The sequence below is a fragment of the Megascapheus bottae genome, chromosome 3 (assembly GCF_031878675.1).
Source record: "Megascapheus bottae isolate mThoBot1 chromosome 3, mThoBot2.hap1, whole genome shotgun sequence".
Lineage (NCBI taxonomy): Eukaryota > Metazoa > Chordata > Mammalia > Rodentia > Geomyidae > Megascapheus > Megascapheus bottae.
This window is the reverse complement of record NC_143511.1, coordinates 90,584,522-90,598,682: the sequence shown is the minus strand read 5'-3', so window position 1 is coordinate 90,598,682 and position 14,161 is coordinate 90,584,522. Positions and strand designations below refer to the sequence as shown.

At 56.1% G+C, this 14,161-nt stretch overlaps 1 protein-coding gene across 2 annotated transcripts in view; it reads left to right on the top strand.

Annotated features, from left to right (window-relative positions):
• Exd3 (exonuclease 3'-5' domain containing 3) overlaps positions 1–14,161 on the top strand; it is a 135,643-nt gene that overhangs the window by 13,214 nt on the left and 108,268 nt on the right. For both annotated transcript variants that reach the window (XM_090331034.1, XM_090331035.1), the window contains exons 2-3: positions 4,243–4,325; positions 10,247–10,311. In XM_090331034.1, coding sequence (XP_090187160.1) covers positions 4,271–4,325; positions 10,247–10,311 — 120 coding nt within the window. In that variant the 5' untranslated portion in view covers positions 4,243–4,270. The remainder of the gene's footprint in view (positions 1–4,242; positions 4,326–10,246; positions 10,312–14,161) is intronic.

Genomic DNA, 14,161 nt, shown 5'->3' with positions numbered 1-14,161 from the left:
GGGCTATATGTGATGAGGACAGAGCCTGGGCTATAAGTGTTAAGAACAGAACCTGGGCTATAGGTGTTGAGGACAGAGCCTGGGGTATTGGTGTTGAGGACAGAGCTGGGGCTGGGGTGTTGAGGACCAAGCCTGGGCTGGGTGTGTTGAGGACAGATCCTGGGCTATAGGTGATGAGGACAGAGCCTGGGCTGGGTGTGTTGAGGACAGATCCTGGGCTATAGGTGATGAGGACAGAGCCTGGGCTGGGTGTGTTGAGGACAGATCCTGGGCTATAGGTGTTGAGGACAGAGCCTGGGCTATTGGTATTGAGGACCAAGCCTGGGCTATAGGTGTTTAGGACAGAGCTGGAGCTGGGGTGTTGAGGGCTGGGGTGTTGAGGACAGAGCCTGGGCTATAGGTGATGAGGACAGAGCCTGGGCTATAGGTGTTGAGGACAGAGCTGGGGCTGGGGTGTTGAGGGCTGGGATGGTGAGGACAGAGCCTGGGCTATAGGTGTTGAGGACAGAGCTGGAGCTGGGGTGTTGAGGGCTGGGGTGGTGAGGACAGAGCCTGGGCTATTGGTGTTGAGGACAGAGCTGGGGCTGGGGTGTTGAGGGCTGGGGTGGTGAGGACAGAGCCTGGGCTATTGGTGTTGAGGACAGAGCTGGGGCTGGGGTGTTGAGGACCAAGCCTGGGCTGGGTGTGTTGAGGACAAAGCCTGGGCTGGGTGTGTTGAGGACAGAGCTGGGGCTGGGGTGTTGAGGACCAAGCCTGGGCTGGGTCTGTTGAGGACAGAGCCTGGGCTGGGTGTGTTGAGGACAGAGCCTGGGCTATAGGTGTTTAGGACAGAGCTGGAGCTGGGGTGTTGAGGACCAAGCCTGGGCTGGGGTGTTGAGGACAGATCCTGGGCTATAGGTGATGAGGACAGAGCCTGGGCTGCAGGTGTTGAGGACAGAACCTGGGCTATAGGTGATGAGGACAGAGCCTGGGCTATAGGTGTTGAGGACAGAGCTGGGGCTGGGGTGTTGAGGGCTGGGGTGGTGAGGACAGAGCCTGGGCTGGGGGTGTCAGGGTCCTCAGGGTCCCCGGGAGGGGAGGGGAGGAAGGAGGGGGGATGAGGCCCCTGGGTCCTCTGGGGCCTCCAGGGGAGGGGTGAGGGGAGGAGGGAGGGGAGGATGAGGCCCCCTGGTAATGAGGGCCCTCCCAGGAGGGGAGGGGGGAGGGTTCATGAGGCCCCCAGGTTCTAGGTCCTCCCGGGAGGGGGGAGGGGATGGAGGATGAGGCCCCCGGGTCCTCAGGGCCCTCCAGGGGAGGGGAGGGGATGGCGGGGGGAGGGGTGATGAGGCCCCCCAGGTTCTCAAGGCCCTCCCGGGAGGGGAGGGTTGGCGAGGGGAGCTGGAGGAGTGATGAGGCCAGGTCCTCAGGATCCTTCTGGGGGTCACCCAAGCCTCTTGTCTCAGCCTCCTTGTCTGGTACCTGGCACAGCACAGGGCCTCGCGATCCTGGAGAAGTGGGGTGGAGACTGGCCTGGAGCTCCGCGGGGTGGCTCTGCTGGGGTCCCACAGCCCCCATGGACTCTCAGGAAAGGCCTTTAGTAATGGACAGACAAGAAGACCCAGAAGGGCTGTGCCTTAGGCCGGTAGGGTTAGGGCACAGGGCCAGGCCGGCGGGGGTGGGGGGAGGGCCTGCTGCAGAAGGGACAGCCTGGGGTGCAGCGGGAAGGCCGAGTGCCCAGTGTGTGATGAGCCTCTGCCCCCTTGGTCCTGCCTGGCCCTGAGCGGGGGCAGGGTACCACCGGGTTCGGCCAGCAGAGGGGCCCAGAGACCTGCTGCAGGAGCTTCCTGGGTCCTACGGGAAGGCGGGAGCAGGGGCCTCGAGCTGTAGCTGCCACTGCCTGCCCAAGCAGCCACCGCTGCTGCTGACCTCGGGTGGGCCGTGGGGGGGGCTGGGCAGCCCAGGCCAGCAGCCTTGGCTCTGCACTGCTCCTGAAGCTTAAGCCCGCCTGGGCAGGTTTGTTTTGTTTTTTCCAGTCCTTGAACTCAGGGCCTGGGCACTGGACACTTTGCTCAAGGCTAGTGCTCTACCACTTGAGCCACAGCGCGACTTCTGCCTTGTTCTGTGTAGGTGGTACCGAGGAATCGAACCCAGGGCTTCATGCGTGCCAGGCGAGCACTCTATTGCTAGGCCACGTTCCTGGCTCATGGTTTGTTGGTTGGTTGGTTTTACTTGCACTTTGTTATCGGAGTAAGAAGGTCAGGTCTGGCTGGCACAATCTCGGCCATATGCTGAATGGCAGGTTTTGTGGAGCCATCTGCACCGCCGCTGTGCCGGCTAGCAGGGAAGAGCTGTAGTTCTCCGCTATGGGGGTCCTTGGCCTTGGAGGCCATCAAGGTGGGAGCCCCGCGGATGGCTCTGGAAGCGGCACGGAGAACCTGCAGGATGGAACTTGTTTGCTCACCAAACACACTGGCGCTGGCTCTGCTGGGGAATGTGCCAGCGTGTCCTCCTCCGGCTCCTCCGCCAGTCACCTGGTTCCGTACGGGGGCTTTGCTTTTTGTTTGTTCTTGTCATAGCCATGGTTTGTTTTATTTTACCCAGGCACTCACTGTGCTGCAGGCTGGTCTCTACCTGCCAGGCTCAAGAGGCCCCACATCACCTCCTGGGTGCTGGGCTGCCATTCTTGGCGTTACTTAAACAGACAAAAACAACAAATACAGAGCTCAATGGAAGAGCACTTGCTTGGCAAGAGCAAGGCCCTGAGTTTGATCCTCAGCTCTCCAAAATGAAAACACAATAAATACGTAGAAGTTCTATTGTAGTGTTGCATCTAACAAACCACATGCTCATAAAACTGAGAAATGTGAATAGAAAGGTATTTGGAATTGTATTCTGTACATATGCAAATATGGCATCTAAATAACTCATAATATCCACGAAGAGTGGCTTATTGTTAGGATCCAGATGAGGGCAGGGGCGGGGGCTGAGAGCCTAGGGTTTGAGCGGGTGGGTACTGGGAAGGGGCTGCAGGCTCCACACCTGCCCTCGCAGCCAGCAGGAGAGGCCAGGTCCTGCCGAGCGGCTGCTGTCGCTGAGCTGAGGTTGACTTGTGCAGGAACTCACACTGCCTACCTCCACATGATACAAGAAAGCTGTGATCTTGGGGGAGAGGGGGAGAACCAACAATAAAGAGAAGTTCTAAGTTTTACAGCTTCAAAAAGTGAGGGCTATGCCTGAAGCAATGTCTTTCCTGCCAAAACTCCTTCCACCTCCTGAATCACAAGACAGAAAGGGCGGGAGCAACTGTCTAACAAGCACAATGTTCTGAGTTTAAACTCAAGAACAGAGAGGAAGGAGAGAGAGGGAGGGAGGGAAGGAGAGAGAGAGAGAGGGAGATATGGGGGAGGGAAGGAGAGAGAGAGAGTGTGTGTGTGTGTGTGTGTGTGTGTGTGTGTGTGTGTGTGAAGGAGAGAGATGGGAAGAGGGAGGGAGGGAAGGAGAGAGAGAGGGAGATATGAGGGAGGGAGAGAGTGTGTGTGTGTGAAAGAGAGAGATGGGGAGAGGGGAGAGAGAGGGCAAGATGGAGCTGTGGGTCTGGGAATGTCTCCAGCAGCCTTGGAGGGCTTGGGATGGGTTCTCATGGAGAAGAGGCAGCAGCGCGTGTATTCCAGGCAAGAACGGAGGAAGCAGTTTCCTTCTTCTCACCTCTGGGCTCTGAATGTGGGGCTGCGTTTATAAGCAGCCTCTTTTCCATGGTGTCTGTCGTGTGGCAAGCGTCTCGGGGTCCACATTTGCTGGGGTTCTGTTGCCTGGGCACAGCAACTCCGGCTGTCAGCCTGGGTTTAGAACGTGGTGGGTCTGCAGTCAGTGCGCCTGGGTCCCCTGAAGAAAGCCAGGGTCCTGGGGGGTGAAGCCAGTGGCCCAGGCGCTGCCAGCAACAGCGGGCAGGGTGCCTGTCCCTGAGGGCGGGGCTTCTGGGGGGCCAGGGCTGCTGCAGAAGCTAGGGGTGTGGGGGTTGGGGGGCACAGGGGCGGCCTGGGTGACAGAGCTTCGCACTCCCTCCTCCTCGGGCTCAGGAGGCTGCTGGGGGCCCGCCTGCCCTGCCCTTCCGGGTGGGCTCAGGTGGGACCCCAGTTTGGGATGTGTGTGTGGCAGCCCGGCGGCAGGAAAGTCCTGCACTTGCCCTTGGGGCCCTGGCGGCCCCACTCCTGGGTGCCCTGCAGCCGCCGTCCGCCCGGAGCCCTGATTGCCCTTTTCTTGCAGTTCCCCTGCCCTTGCGCTCTGGCCAGAAATGGACGCAGGAGACCCCGTGGAGGATCCCGTTTCCAGCTCGTGCTGTTCCACAGGTGAGCGAGTCCGTTCCCCAGGGGGCCAGTGCAGCGCGGTGACCTGGGGCTGCCCTCCGTCCCCTGGGACAGCCCTGGCTTGGCGCGTTTTCTCGAGGGTAAGCTGGCTGTGATGCCTCTTCACCGAGACTAGGTGGGAGGGCTGGCGTGGGGCGGCTGCCGAGAGGCCAGGCTGGGCTGAGCACCGTGCCTGGAGGCTCACAGCTCAGGGCTCTGGGCAGACACAAAAGCATCTGTGCATCCTGTTGAGAGCATGGAAGAGGAAGTGGAGACGTGTCTGAAAAACCAGAGCCTGAGCAGGCTCACTCGTAGCGAATCTCCGGCCGAGTCTGTGAGGCGCTGCCCGGTCGTCCCCCATGCTGGTCATGCTGGGCTAGAGGCCACTCTGAGACATGAGGGTATCCACCCCCAAGCTGGCCGCACAGCTCCAGCCTCTGACCCGGAGCGGCTGGCTCTCAGTGCTCCCCACCGTGGCCTCCAAACTAGCTCACAGTGTTGGGGAACTGGTTCCAGTCATCTGGCCTCCTGTCCCAAACAGAAGAGACCAGGGTCTGGGGGGAGGCATGGCGGAGACCAGGCGTTGCCTCTCGCTCGCTGTCGTGGACTCAACCTGTCTGCTGTGTCTGTAGTTCCTGAGCCCTGCATGGCAGCCCTGAGAATGGCAGCCCCATCTCTACTCCAAGGGGAGTGGATCCTTGGAGGCACCTGTGCCCTGTGCAGGACAAATACCAGGTCTATCTAGAGACAGCCTCTTAGCCAAAGCTTCCCACCAGCTGGGGATGGCAACTCACTTCGTTGTGCACCCAGCCCAGGGCCCACGTTGGCCCCTCCCCTCACGAGAGATGGCACTGGTGTCCTCGGGTGTTCCCTGAGCAGCCGGGGCTTCTGGAACCCTGAGATGCCACCACCCAGTGCCGCTTGGACCTGCTCACAACTCCTTTGCTTCTCCGGCCTGCCTTTGAGCAGCACGGGAGCACGCTGGGGCTGTTGGTGGCAGACAGCTGTCTTGCTTGATGCTGGGCTGTTTCTTGGGCTCTTAGCTCCACAGATGTCCTCAGCCAGTGAGTATGGAGTGAGCGAGCAGAGGTGCGCTGACTGGCCAGCGGTTGAGCCATTGCCTGGTGCATCAGGGAGAGTGGGGATTCCTGTGGCAGGGAGCCGCCAGCATCCACCTTCCCAATTGAGGGGGTAAACATGGCTGCCTCTGGGCATCAGGCCGCTCTGCTCCCTGCCTGGGTCCCTTCAGCCTAGCAGACCTCAGTGGGATCTAAGACTAGAGATGGATGGGGGTGCAGAGAAGGCCTGCCCCTGCGAGACCTCTGCCCCAAGAGGCCAGGGGCAGCTCTGCCCAAGCTTCTGTGGGCAGGGTGGGTGTCCGGTGTCTGTAGCGCCTGCCTCCTTTGGGCCCTCTGCCGCCTCCCCGTGGCTGTCCAGGGTGTGGGAAGCTGCAAAGCAGAACCTGGCCACAGCCCAGAGGCAGCCCTGGTTCCGAGTGGCCTGCCGACCAGCATGCCAGCCAGTGCCTGCCCAGACCCAGACAGCTGTGTGGCCAGGGCCAGTACCAGCTCCAGGTGGCTTCTTGGAGACCACATGCTGTAGCACAGTAGGTGGGAGGCAGCAGCTGCCCAGCCCCGCGGGGGCAAGGCCCCTTTGATGCTTACTTCCTCCCTGTGTGATAAGCAGGGAGGGACTAAGATTGCCCCAGTGCTAGGTCCCTTCCTGGGTTCCGTGGTTCCCCAGGTTCCTGGGGTGCTAGGAGCTTTGTGTGTGGAGTGGTGTGCTTTTCTGCTCCCACGTGCCTCAGCCTCCAACCCAATTGGTCATCACAGCGTGTGTCCTGCGGCTGTGTCACTGGCGCAGGGGTGAGGCCCTGGGGGAAGGGGGGGGGGCTCGTCAGGCCCGGGCCACCCACGTGCCCCCGTGCCCCTGACCGCCCCTCCGGAGCACAGCAGGGCAGCTGCCACGGGCTCCTGTGCTTCTCGGACTGGACATGGGTTGCTTGAGGAACCTGTGAGCTGTCTGTTCTTTGACTCCAGCACGTCTGGCTCTGAGGCCGCATCTGACCCTCTTACACAGGCTCTTAGCGAGCGGGGCACAGGGTCAGGGGGCAGGACCCAGCCGGGAGCCATCTGTCTGTCTATGCTAGGCCTGCTGTCTACCCACCAGCAGGCCCAGCATGTCTGTGCAGTTAGTTGTGAACTTGGGTGTGGCCTGACCTCAGGTCTGGGGTAGAGGCAGGCATGAAAGGGGGTGGATGACAGCCCCAGGTGCTAGCTCTGGAGAATGTAGGGGGCTGCAGGGGGGTGGGGGCTGGCCGGGATTCTGGGGCAGGAGACCCTGGCCTCTCAGCCTGGCGGTTCCCACATGGCATCCAGTCTGGGGAGCTGGGGTACAGCTCCATGGAGGTGCAGCCTCGCTTAGGCCAAACTCAGACTGCAGAGAATGTCACAGACTTGCTTATCTCATTCCTTCAGATAAACGCCTCTCGGCATCCTGTTTTTCTTATGTCATGCGAACAGGAAGCAGTGATTGTTTGCCATGTGCGTCAGCATGGCCCAGTCCCTTGCTGGGCCCCCTGGCGCCCCCGTGGCCCTGCCTCTGCCCACGCCTTGACTTGAGAGGCCGGGAGGGCTTCCAGGGTCTCCCGTGACCACATGGGCTGGTGGCCTCTGTGTCCACCATGCAGGACTGGCCCTGACCTCCAGGGTCACCCAGGGGCCACGGCATTGACCACAGTGAGACAGTCGCTGCCCTTGGGACTGAGCAGGGGCGGGAGTGACCAGGCCCACAGGGAAATGTCAGGCGGAAGAGGATGCTGGGGGCTGGGCGGGACGGTCATGTCAAGGAGAGGTGGCCTCCGCCAGGAAGCTGGGGTTCCAGCAGCCCACAGAGGAGGCCGACGTGATGGGCTTTGACTCGAGGACTGGGCCGCTGGATGTGGCTTCCATTTGGTTTTGTAGAGTTTCATCATCACTGGGCTGAACACAGTCAGTGGGGCATGGGAGACACAGGTCAGGCCACGAGAGGTGGGCAGGACACAGAAGGGCTGACCCGGGAGCTGCGTCGTCAGCCTCCGACTTCCACTGGACATTTAGGGCCTCCGGTGGTAGTGGTGGTGGTGGTGGTGGAGGTGGTGTGTGTCTGTCTGTCTGTCTGTGTCCTGGGACTGGACATTGTTGGTGAGCCTTTGTGTTCAAGGCTAGCATAGAGCTCGTGTGTTTGAAGCCCATCCTCACATTTCCAGTGCGTGGTGCAGGTCACGGCGCTCGTCTGGCACAGTGGCCTCGATTGCTTTCCAGATAACAAGGCCACAGAGCACCCAGCTCCTCAGATCATCACGAGACGCGGGACGAGCTCTGCTCACGTCTGCTGCCCCCGTCTCCAGGTGACTGCCCGCGTGGCTCTCAGACGCCTCCACGTCTGCAGCACGGCAGCGAGCGGGTCCGGCTATCTTCCTGGGCCTTCTGCTGGGCACATCCTCCCTGCATGGAGAGGCCGGCCCACTGGATGGAGGGTAGCTCGGGGCCAGCATGGACACAGGACTTTCCTACTGCACATGCTCCGTAACCACCCAGGAGTCTTCTGAGCCACGCATGTCCCGTGTGCCGCCCTCCTGGTGCTTGGTCGCACGCTTTCTGGGTTCCTCACACCCTTGCCCAGTTCCCCTTCATCCTGTCATCTTTCTGGGTGACAAGGTTTTCTGTGCCATCCACGGATGGGACCGCCCCGCTCACACCGTGTAGGTGAGGCTGAGCTGGAGCTGCGGTGAGGCCCTGGCCTTCCTGGGGCCTCGGGCCATGCTGACCGTGTGCTGGCAGCTCTGGAGTCTCAGCTCTGACTGCCCTTCCCACCCCCTACGGCAGTGTGCTCTGCTGGGGCTCAGCAGCCTGGCAGTCCTGCAGGGCTGTGTCCAGAGTCGTCCTGCAAGACACAGAGGCACACAGTTGGCACACACATGCATGCACACATACGAACTCAGGCACACGTGAATACATAAAGCACACACAAACTATTGCTGTCTTCATTGAAATTATCAGGAAAATTTGCCACCTTGTGGGCAATATGGTCTGGTTCCTTCTACTTAGGCCTTTTATTTTTTATTTTTTGTCAGTCATGGGACTTGAACTCAGGGCCTGAAAACTGTCCCTGAGCTTTTTTTGCTCAATTCTAGCTTTCTACCGCTTTGAGCCACAGCGCTACTTCCAGTTTTCCGATGCTTAATTGGAGATGAGAGTCTCACGGACTTTCCTACCCCAGCTGGCTCAGAACTCAGCCTCCTGAGAGCTAGGATTACAGGCGTGAACCACCAGCACTTAGTTTAAAAAATAATAATAATGGGGCCAGGAGTTTGGCCTAGTGGTAGAGTGCTTGCCTAGCATGCACGAAGACCCGGGTTCAATTCCTTGGTGCCACATACATAGAAAAAAGCTGAAAGTGGTGCTGAGGCTCAAGTGGTAGAGCTCTAGCCTTGAGAAAGTCCAAGGACAGTGCTCAGGCCCTGAGCTCAAGCCCAGGACTGGCAAAAATAATAATAATAATAATAATAATAATAATGTTTTTATGGATTTTTGCATGATCTTTTTTAGATTTACCCCCAAGAATACTTGATGGTTTTGTACCATCAAAGTATAAGTGGTATTTTTTGCTATTCAGTTTTAGCTTATGGAAAATAGTAGTTTTGGTGTTCAATAGTGGCCTGTGGTGAGCATCTGTGCACTCCTCTTGATGAATTCTTACTTGTCTTTAGGTTCTCTGTGGCTCTCTGCATAAGGAATCGTTCTCTCAATGTCTTACTGTTTCCTTTCCAACCTTGATGTCATGGGTTTTTCCTCTTGTTTGTGCTTCTCTGGGCCGTGCTGACATATCTCCTGGCTAGTGTTGCTTGTTGAGTCCCATGTTTGAGATTGGGTGTTGGCAGTGGTGGTTGTGGGGCTTGAACTCAGGGCCTGGGCTCTGCCCCTGAGATTTTTTTTTTTTTTTTTTTTTTTGCTCAAGGCTAGCACTCTACCACTTTGAGTGGCAGTTCTACTTCTGGTTTTCCTGTGGCTAATTGAAGATAAGAGTCTCAGACTTGCCTAGCTAGACTGGCCTTGAACCATGACCCTTAAATCTCAGCCTACTGGATAGCTGGGATCTAGGCATGAGCCACCTGCCCCCGCTAGATGGCTTTTGTTGGTTTGTTAGCATTAAGGCGCTGAGCAGAGGGAAGTCAGGTAATGAGTACGTATTTTTTTTGGACAATGTCACTTCCTCCTTTACCTTCCCCCTCCCATCCCTGCCCACAGGATGCACAGGTCCTGTACTGCATCAGTAGCGCCGTTGCGTTTGCTCACGGTTCCTCTTTCCCTTTCTGCACCTTCTTTAGTACCCTAGGGGGGCGGGGGGATCCTAAAGCAAAAACAAACAGCACGGGCACCGCACCAGCAATGAAAACCCAGGTGGAGAGTGCTTGAAATGGGCACTGCTTTCCAGTCAGGACGCTCTCTTCTCCGGTCCGTCACGGCGTGTCCTGCAGGATGAGCAGAGCGGACTTCAAGACTGCTGCTCTGGACGCCATACGATGGTCCGTGGCTCTTCTCCTTTATTGCAGCCGTGGGGTGAATTCACCGAGGGTTCCATGTTGTTTGAATCCACCTGCCCTTCAGACACAAATTCCATCTGTCGCTGGTCCCTGAGCTCATCCTGGGGCCTCAGGGCAGAAGCGTGGTAGGGAGCCTAGAAAGTGAGGAAGCTTGAGAGGCGGCCTGGCGGGGTGGGCAGCCATGAGTCTGGAGGGTGGACAGCCTCGTGCTGGCCAGGGTGGGCCCGGGAGGCACCGGCAGCATGGGTGCTCCCTCCCTGAGGGCCTCCTGTGCCCTGAGGGCGCCCCCACCAGGCCTTCACTTCAGGAAGACTCCACCGCCCCTCCCTTGTCCCCACAGGCCGGGAACCTCTGCCATTCCTGCAGACTCTGCAAAAGCTGTGGGCCAAGAAAGATCTGCAGCAGGTGAGTGAGCAGGGATGCCTGGGCGGGGGCCCTGCTCGCCCCCGTCACGCCCGGAGAGCTGGCCCTGGCCGTGGGGCCACCAGCCGGCCACCACTGAGACAGGACCCAGCAACTGGAAGTTCTGCCCGGCCACGACCCCCCGTGGTGCAGGGACAAAGCCTGACTGGAGGGAGGCTATGGTGGATTCCAAGTTACCAGCTTTCTAGAAGTTTCCATTGGCTCTCATACAGCCAGCACAAGGCAGTCCAGCCAGTTGGGGCATGGCGGCTTCCCTCCGTGTTTTCATCGTGCCTTTCCACTGCACCTGGCGTGATTTGGGCCGGAGCATCTCATCTCCATGGCCTTCTCAAACGTTCTGATTCGGGTCTGGGCATTGCCCCAGCCTTGCCTGCTATCTCGCTTCTGCCAGTTTGTGTTGTTCAGCTTCAGCAGCACCCGCAAATAGTGTCTCCATTGCTGGCTCCTCGTCTCCCCTTCTCTCACCTATCTGTAAGTTGAAGTTGGTGTGCGTTTTGCAGCAGTGTCTCCTTTGACCCGTGGACGGGTTGTGTTCGTAGATTTTTGTGGTGGGTTTCTGGAGTCACTGCACTTGGTGGAGTCTCTGCTCTGCCAGCTGTGTGATCACCTTGGGTCCTCATTCTGGTAGTTGGCCTGAGGGGTCCATGTCACCTGCCCTTGAGAGAAGGTATGCACCATTTGTCTCTCTGAGCTTGGCTTACCTCAGCGTGATTTGTTCTAGGCTCATCCGTTTCCCTGCAAATGACATCATCTTACTCTTTCTAATGGATGTTTAAAAGTCCACCGTGTACCTTCTTGATTCACTCGTCTATTATAGGACATCTGAGCGATTGTGAGTAATGCAGCGATAAACATGGACGAGCAAGTGTCTTTACGGCATCCTGGCTTCTGCTGCTCTGGGTAGAGGCCCTGCAGTAGTATGGCTACGCTCTAGGGAAGAGCAATGTTTCATTTTTTGGGGGGGGGTCAGTTGTGGGGCTTGAACTCAGGGCCCGGGGGCTGTCCCTGAGCTTTTTCACCTGGGTTAGCGCTGGGACTCCGAGACACAGCTCCACCTCTGGCTTTTTGGTGGTTAACTGGAGATAAGAGTCTCAGACTTTGCTGCCCTGGCTGGCCTTGAACTGAGATCCTCAGCTCTCAGCCTCCTGAACAGCTAGGATGACGGGTGTGAGCCACCTCGCCCAGCCTCCACAGTGCTTTTAACATGAATGGATGCTGGATTTTGCCCAAAACCTTTTCTGTATTAATTAGGATGATCATGTGATTCTTGCTTTTAGCTCTGTTTATGTGGGGTATTACATTTGTTGATTTATGTATATTACACTGGTCTTACATCTCTAGGATAAAACAGACTTGATTGTATTATATGTTTTTATTAGTTATTGTTTTTTTATTATTATTTTTGTTGGTCACAGGGGCTTGAACTTGGCCTGGGCGCTGTCCCTGAGCTCTTCAGCTCAAGGCTACCGCTCAAGGCTACCGCCCTACTCCTGGGCCTGGGCGCTGTCCCTGAGCTCTCACCTCAGGGCTACCGCCCTACCCCTTGAGCCAAGCCCCACTTCCCGTTTTCTAGAGGTTAATTGGAAATAAGAGTCTCTGGTGGACCTTTTGTGCCTGGCTGGCTTTGAACCTTGGTCCTCAAATCTCAGCCTCCTAAGTAGCTAGGATGACAGGCGTGAGCCACCGTGCCCGGCTCTCCTCTCCTCTCCTCTCCCCTCCCCTCCCCTCCCCTCCCCTCTCCTTCCCTCCTCTGTCTCTCCTTTCTCTAATCAGTGTAATAATGATCTGTCAATTGTATTAATTTTTTCAGAGAACTAGCTTTTTGTTTTACTTATTTATGTATACTTACTTTTCATGTCCAATTCCGTGTCTCCTCCTAATCTTTACTATCTCCCTCTATCCAGTAGTTTGGGTTTGGCTTATTCCTGGCTTTCTAGAAGTTTTAGTTGCATCATGAGGTTATTTACTCCAACTGTTTCTGTTTTCTTTGTGTGTGCACTTAGAGCTATGAACTTCCCTCCAAACACAGCTTTTGCTGTATGCCAGAGGTTCTGCTATGCTGTGTGTTTGTTTTCTTGAACTGTAGAAACTTTCTGATTCCTTCCTTTGTTTCTTTAGTGGCTCACCTGTTTGTTTAGCAGTGTGTTGTTCAGCCTGCATGTGTTGGAATGTTTTCTGAAGTATCTTTTGCTGCTGAGATCTAGTTTAATTCCACTGTGATCTGATAGGACACGCGGAGTGGTCTCAGTCCTTTTGTCCTTGCTCAGACTGTCCATAGATGGGTCTGTTTGGAGCAGGCTCCCTGGAGCCTGTGTGGCTGTCCGTGGAATGCTCTGTACCTGTCCGTGACGTCTGTTTGGGTTATGATGTCATTTCATTCAGAGGCTGGTCCTTTTTCTGGCTGACCTGTCCTTGGTGACAGTGGGTGTTAAAGCTTCCCACTGCTATAGGGTGGACTGGGGGAGGGTCTTTCAGGCTTTGTAAGTCCAGGAGTGTTCGTTTAATGCATTTAGATGCTTCACTGTTTTGTGCTTACATATTGACAACTGTAATTTCCATTTAGTGGGTCATTCTCTTTATTAAATGCAATGATCTTTTTTGTTTCATTGCTTTTTTTTTTTTTTTTTGCCAGTCCTGGGCTTGAACTCAGGGCTTGAGCACTGTCCTTGGACTTTCTCAAGGCTAGGACTCTACCACTTGAGCCTCAGCACCACTTCCGGCTTTTTGCTATGTATGTGGTACCGAGGAATCGAACCCGTGCCTTCGTGCATGCCAGGCAAGCACTTTAACCACTAGGGCCAAACTCCTGGCCCTTGTTTCATTGCTTTTAATGTGACATTTATTTGATTAGAAAACAGTATGTCCACTCACCCTCTTGTAGGATGCATTTGCATGAGGGATCTTTTTTTCTGTGTTTCTCTCTCTCTTTCTCTCTCCCTCTCTCCTCTTTCTCTCTCTCCCTCTCCCTTTCGCTCTCTCTCCCTCTCCCTCTCTCTCCCTCTCTCTCCCTCTGTCTCCCTCTGTCTCCCTCTCTCTCTCTCCTCTCTCTCTCTCTCTCTCTCTCTCTCTCACTCTTCTCTCTCTCTCTCCCTCGCTCTCTCTCCTGCCAGTCCTGGGCTTGAGCTCAGGGCCTGAGCATTGTCCTTGGGTTTTCTCAAGGCTAGAGCTCTACCACTTGAGCCACAGCACCACTTCCAGCTTTTTCCATGTATGTGGTACCGAGGAATCGAACCCGGGTCTTCGTGCATGCTAGGCAAGCACTCTACCACTAGGCCAAACTCCCGGCCCATTGTGTGTTTATCTTTGAACATGAGATTTTTTTTTTCGTGGAGACCACATTTTTTTTTTTTTTTTTTTTTGGTGGGTCATGGGACTTGAACTCTGTGCCTGGGCGCTGTCCCTGAGCTCTTCAGCTCAAGCTAGCTCTACCACTTGAGCCACAGCGCCACTTCCAGGTTTTTGGTGGTAAATGGGAGATAAGAGTCTCACAGACTTTGCTGCCTGGGCTGGCTTTGAACCGTGATTCTTAGACCACAGCCTCCTGACTAACCAGGATTATAGACGTGAGCCCCTGCTGAGACCACAACTGTTTGTTTGTTAGTTTTCTTTTTGATCCAGACTCTGCTCTGACCTTCATTTGTGGATTGAGTCACTGATGCCTAGAGTTACTATGACGAAATATGATATCTGCTGCCCTTTCGTTGTTTTCCTCTTCTTGTTATACTAACCTAGTCCTCTAGTGATTTTTGTTCATTACTGTGCTTCCTTGACTTTGTTTTTTCAGATAATGTGCTTCCCTCTAGTATCCTCTTTGATTTTTGCTGCCTTTAAA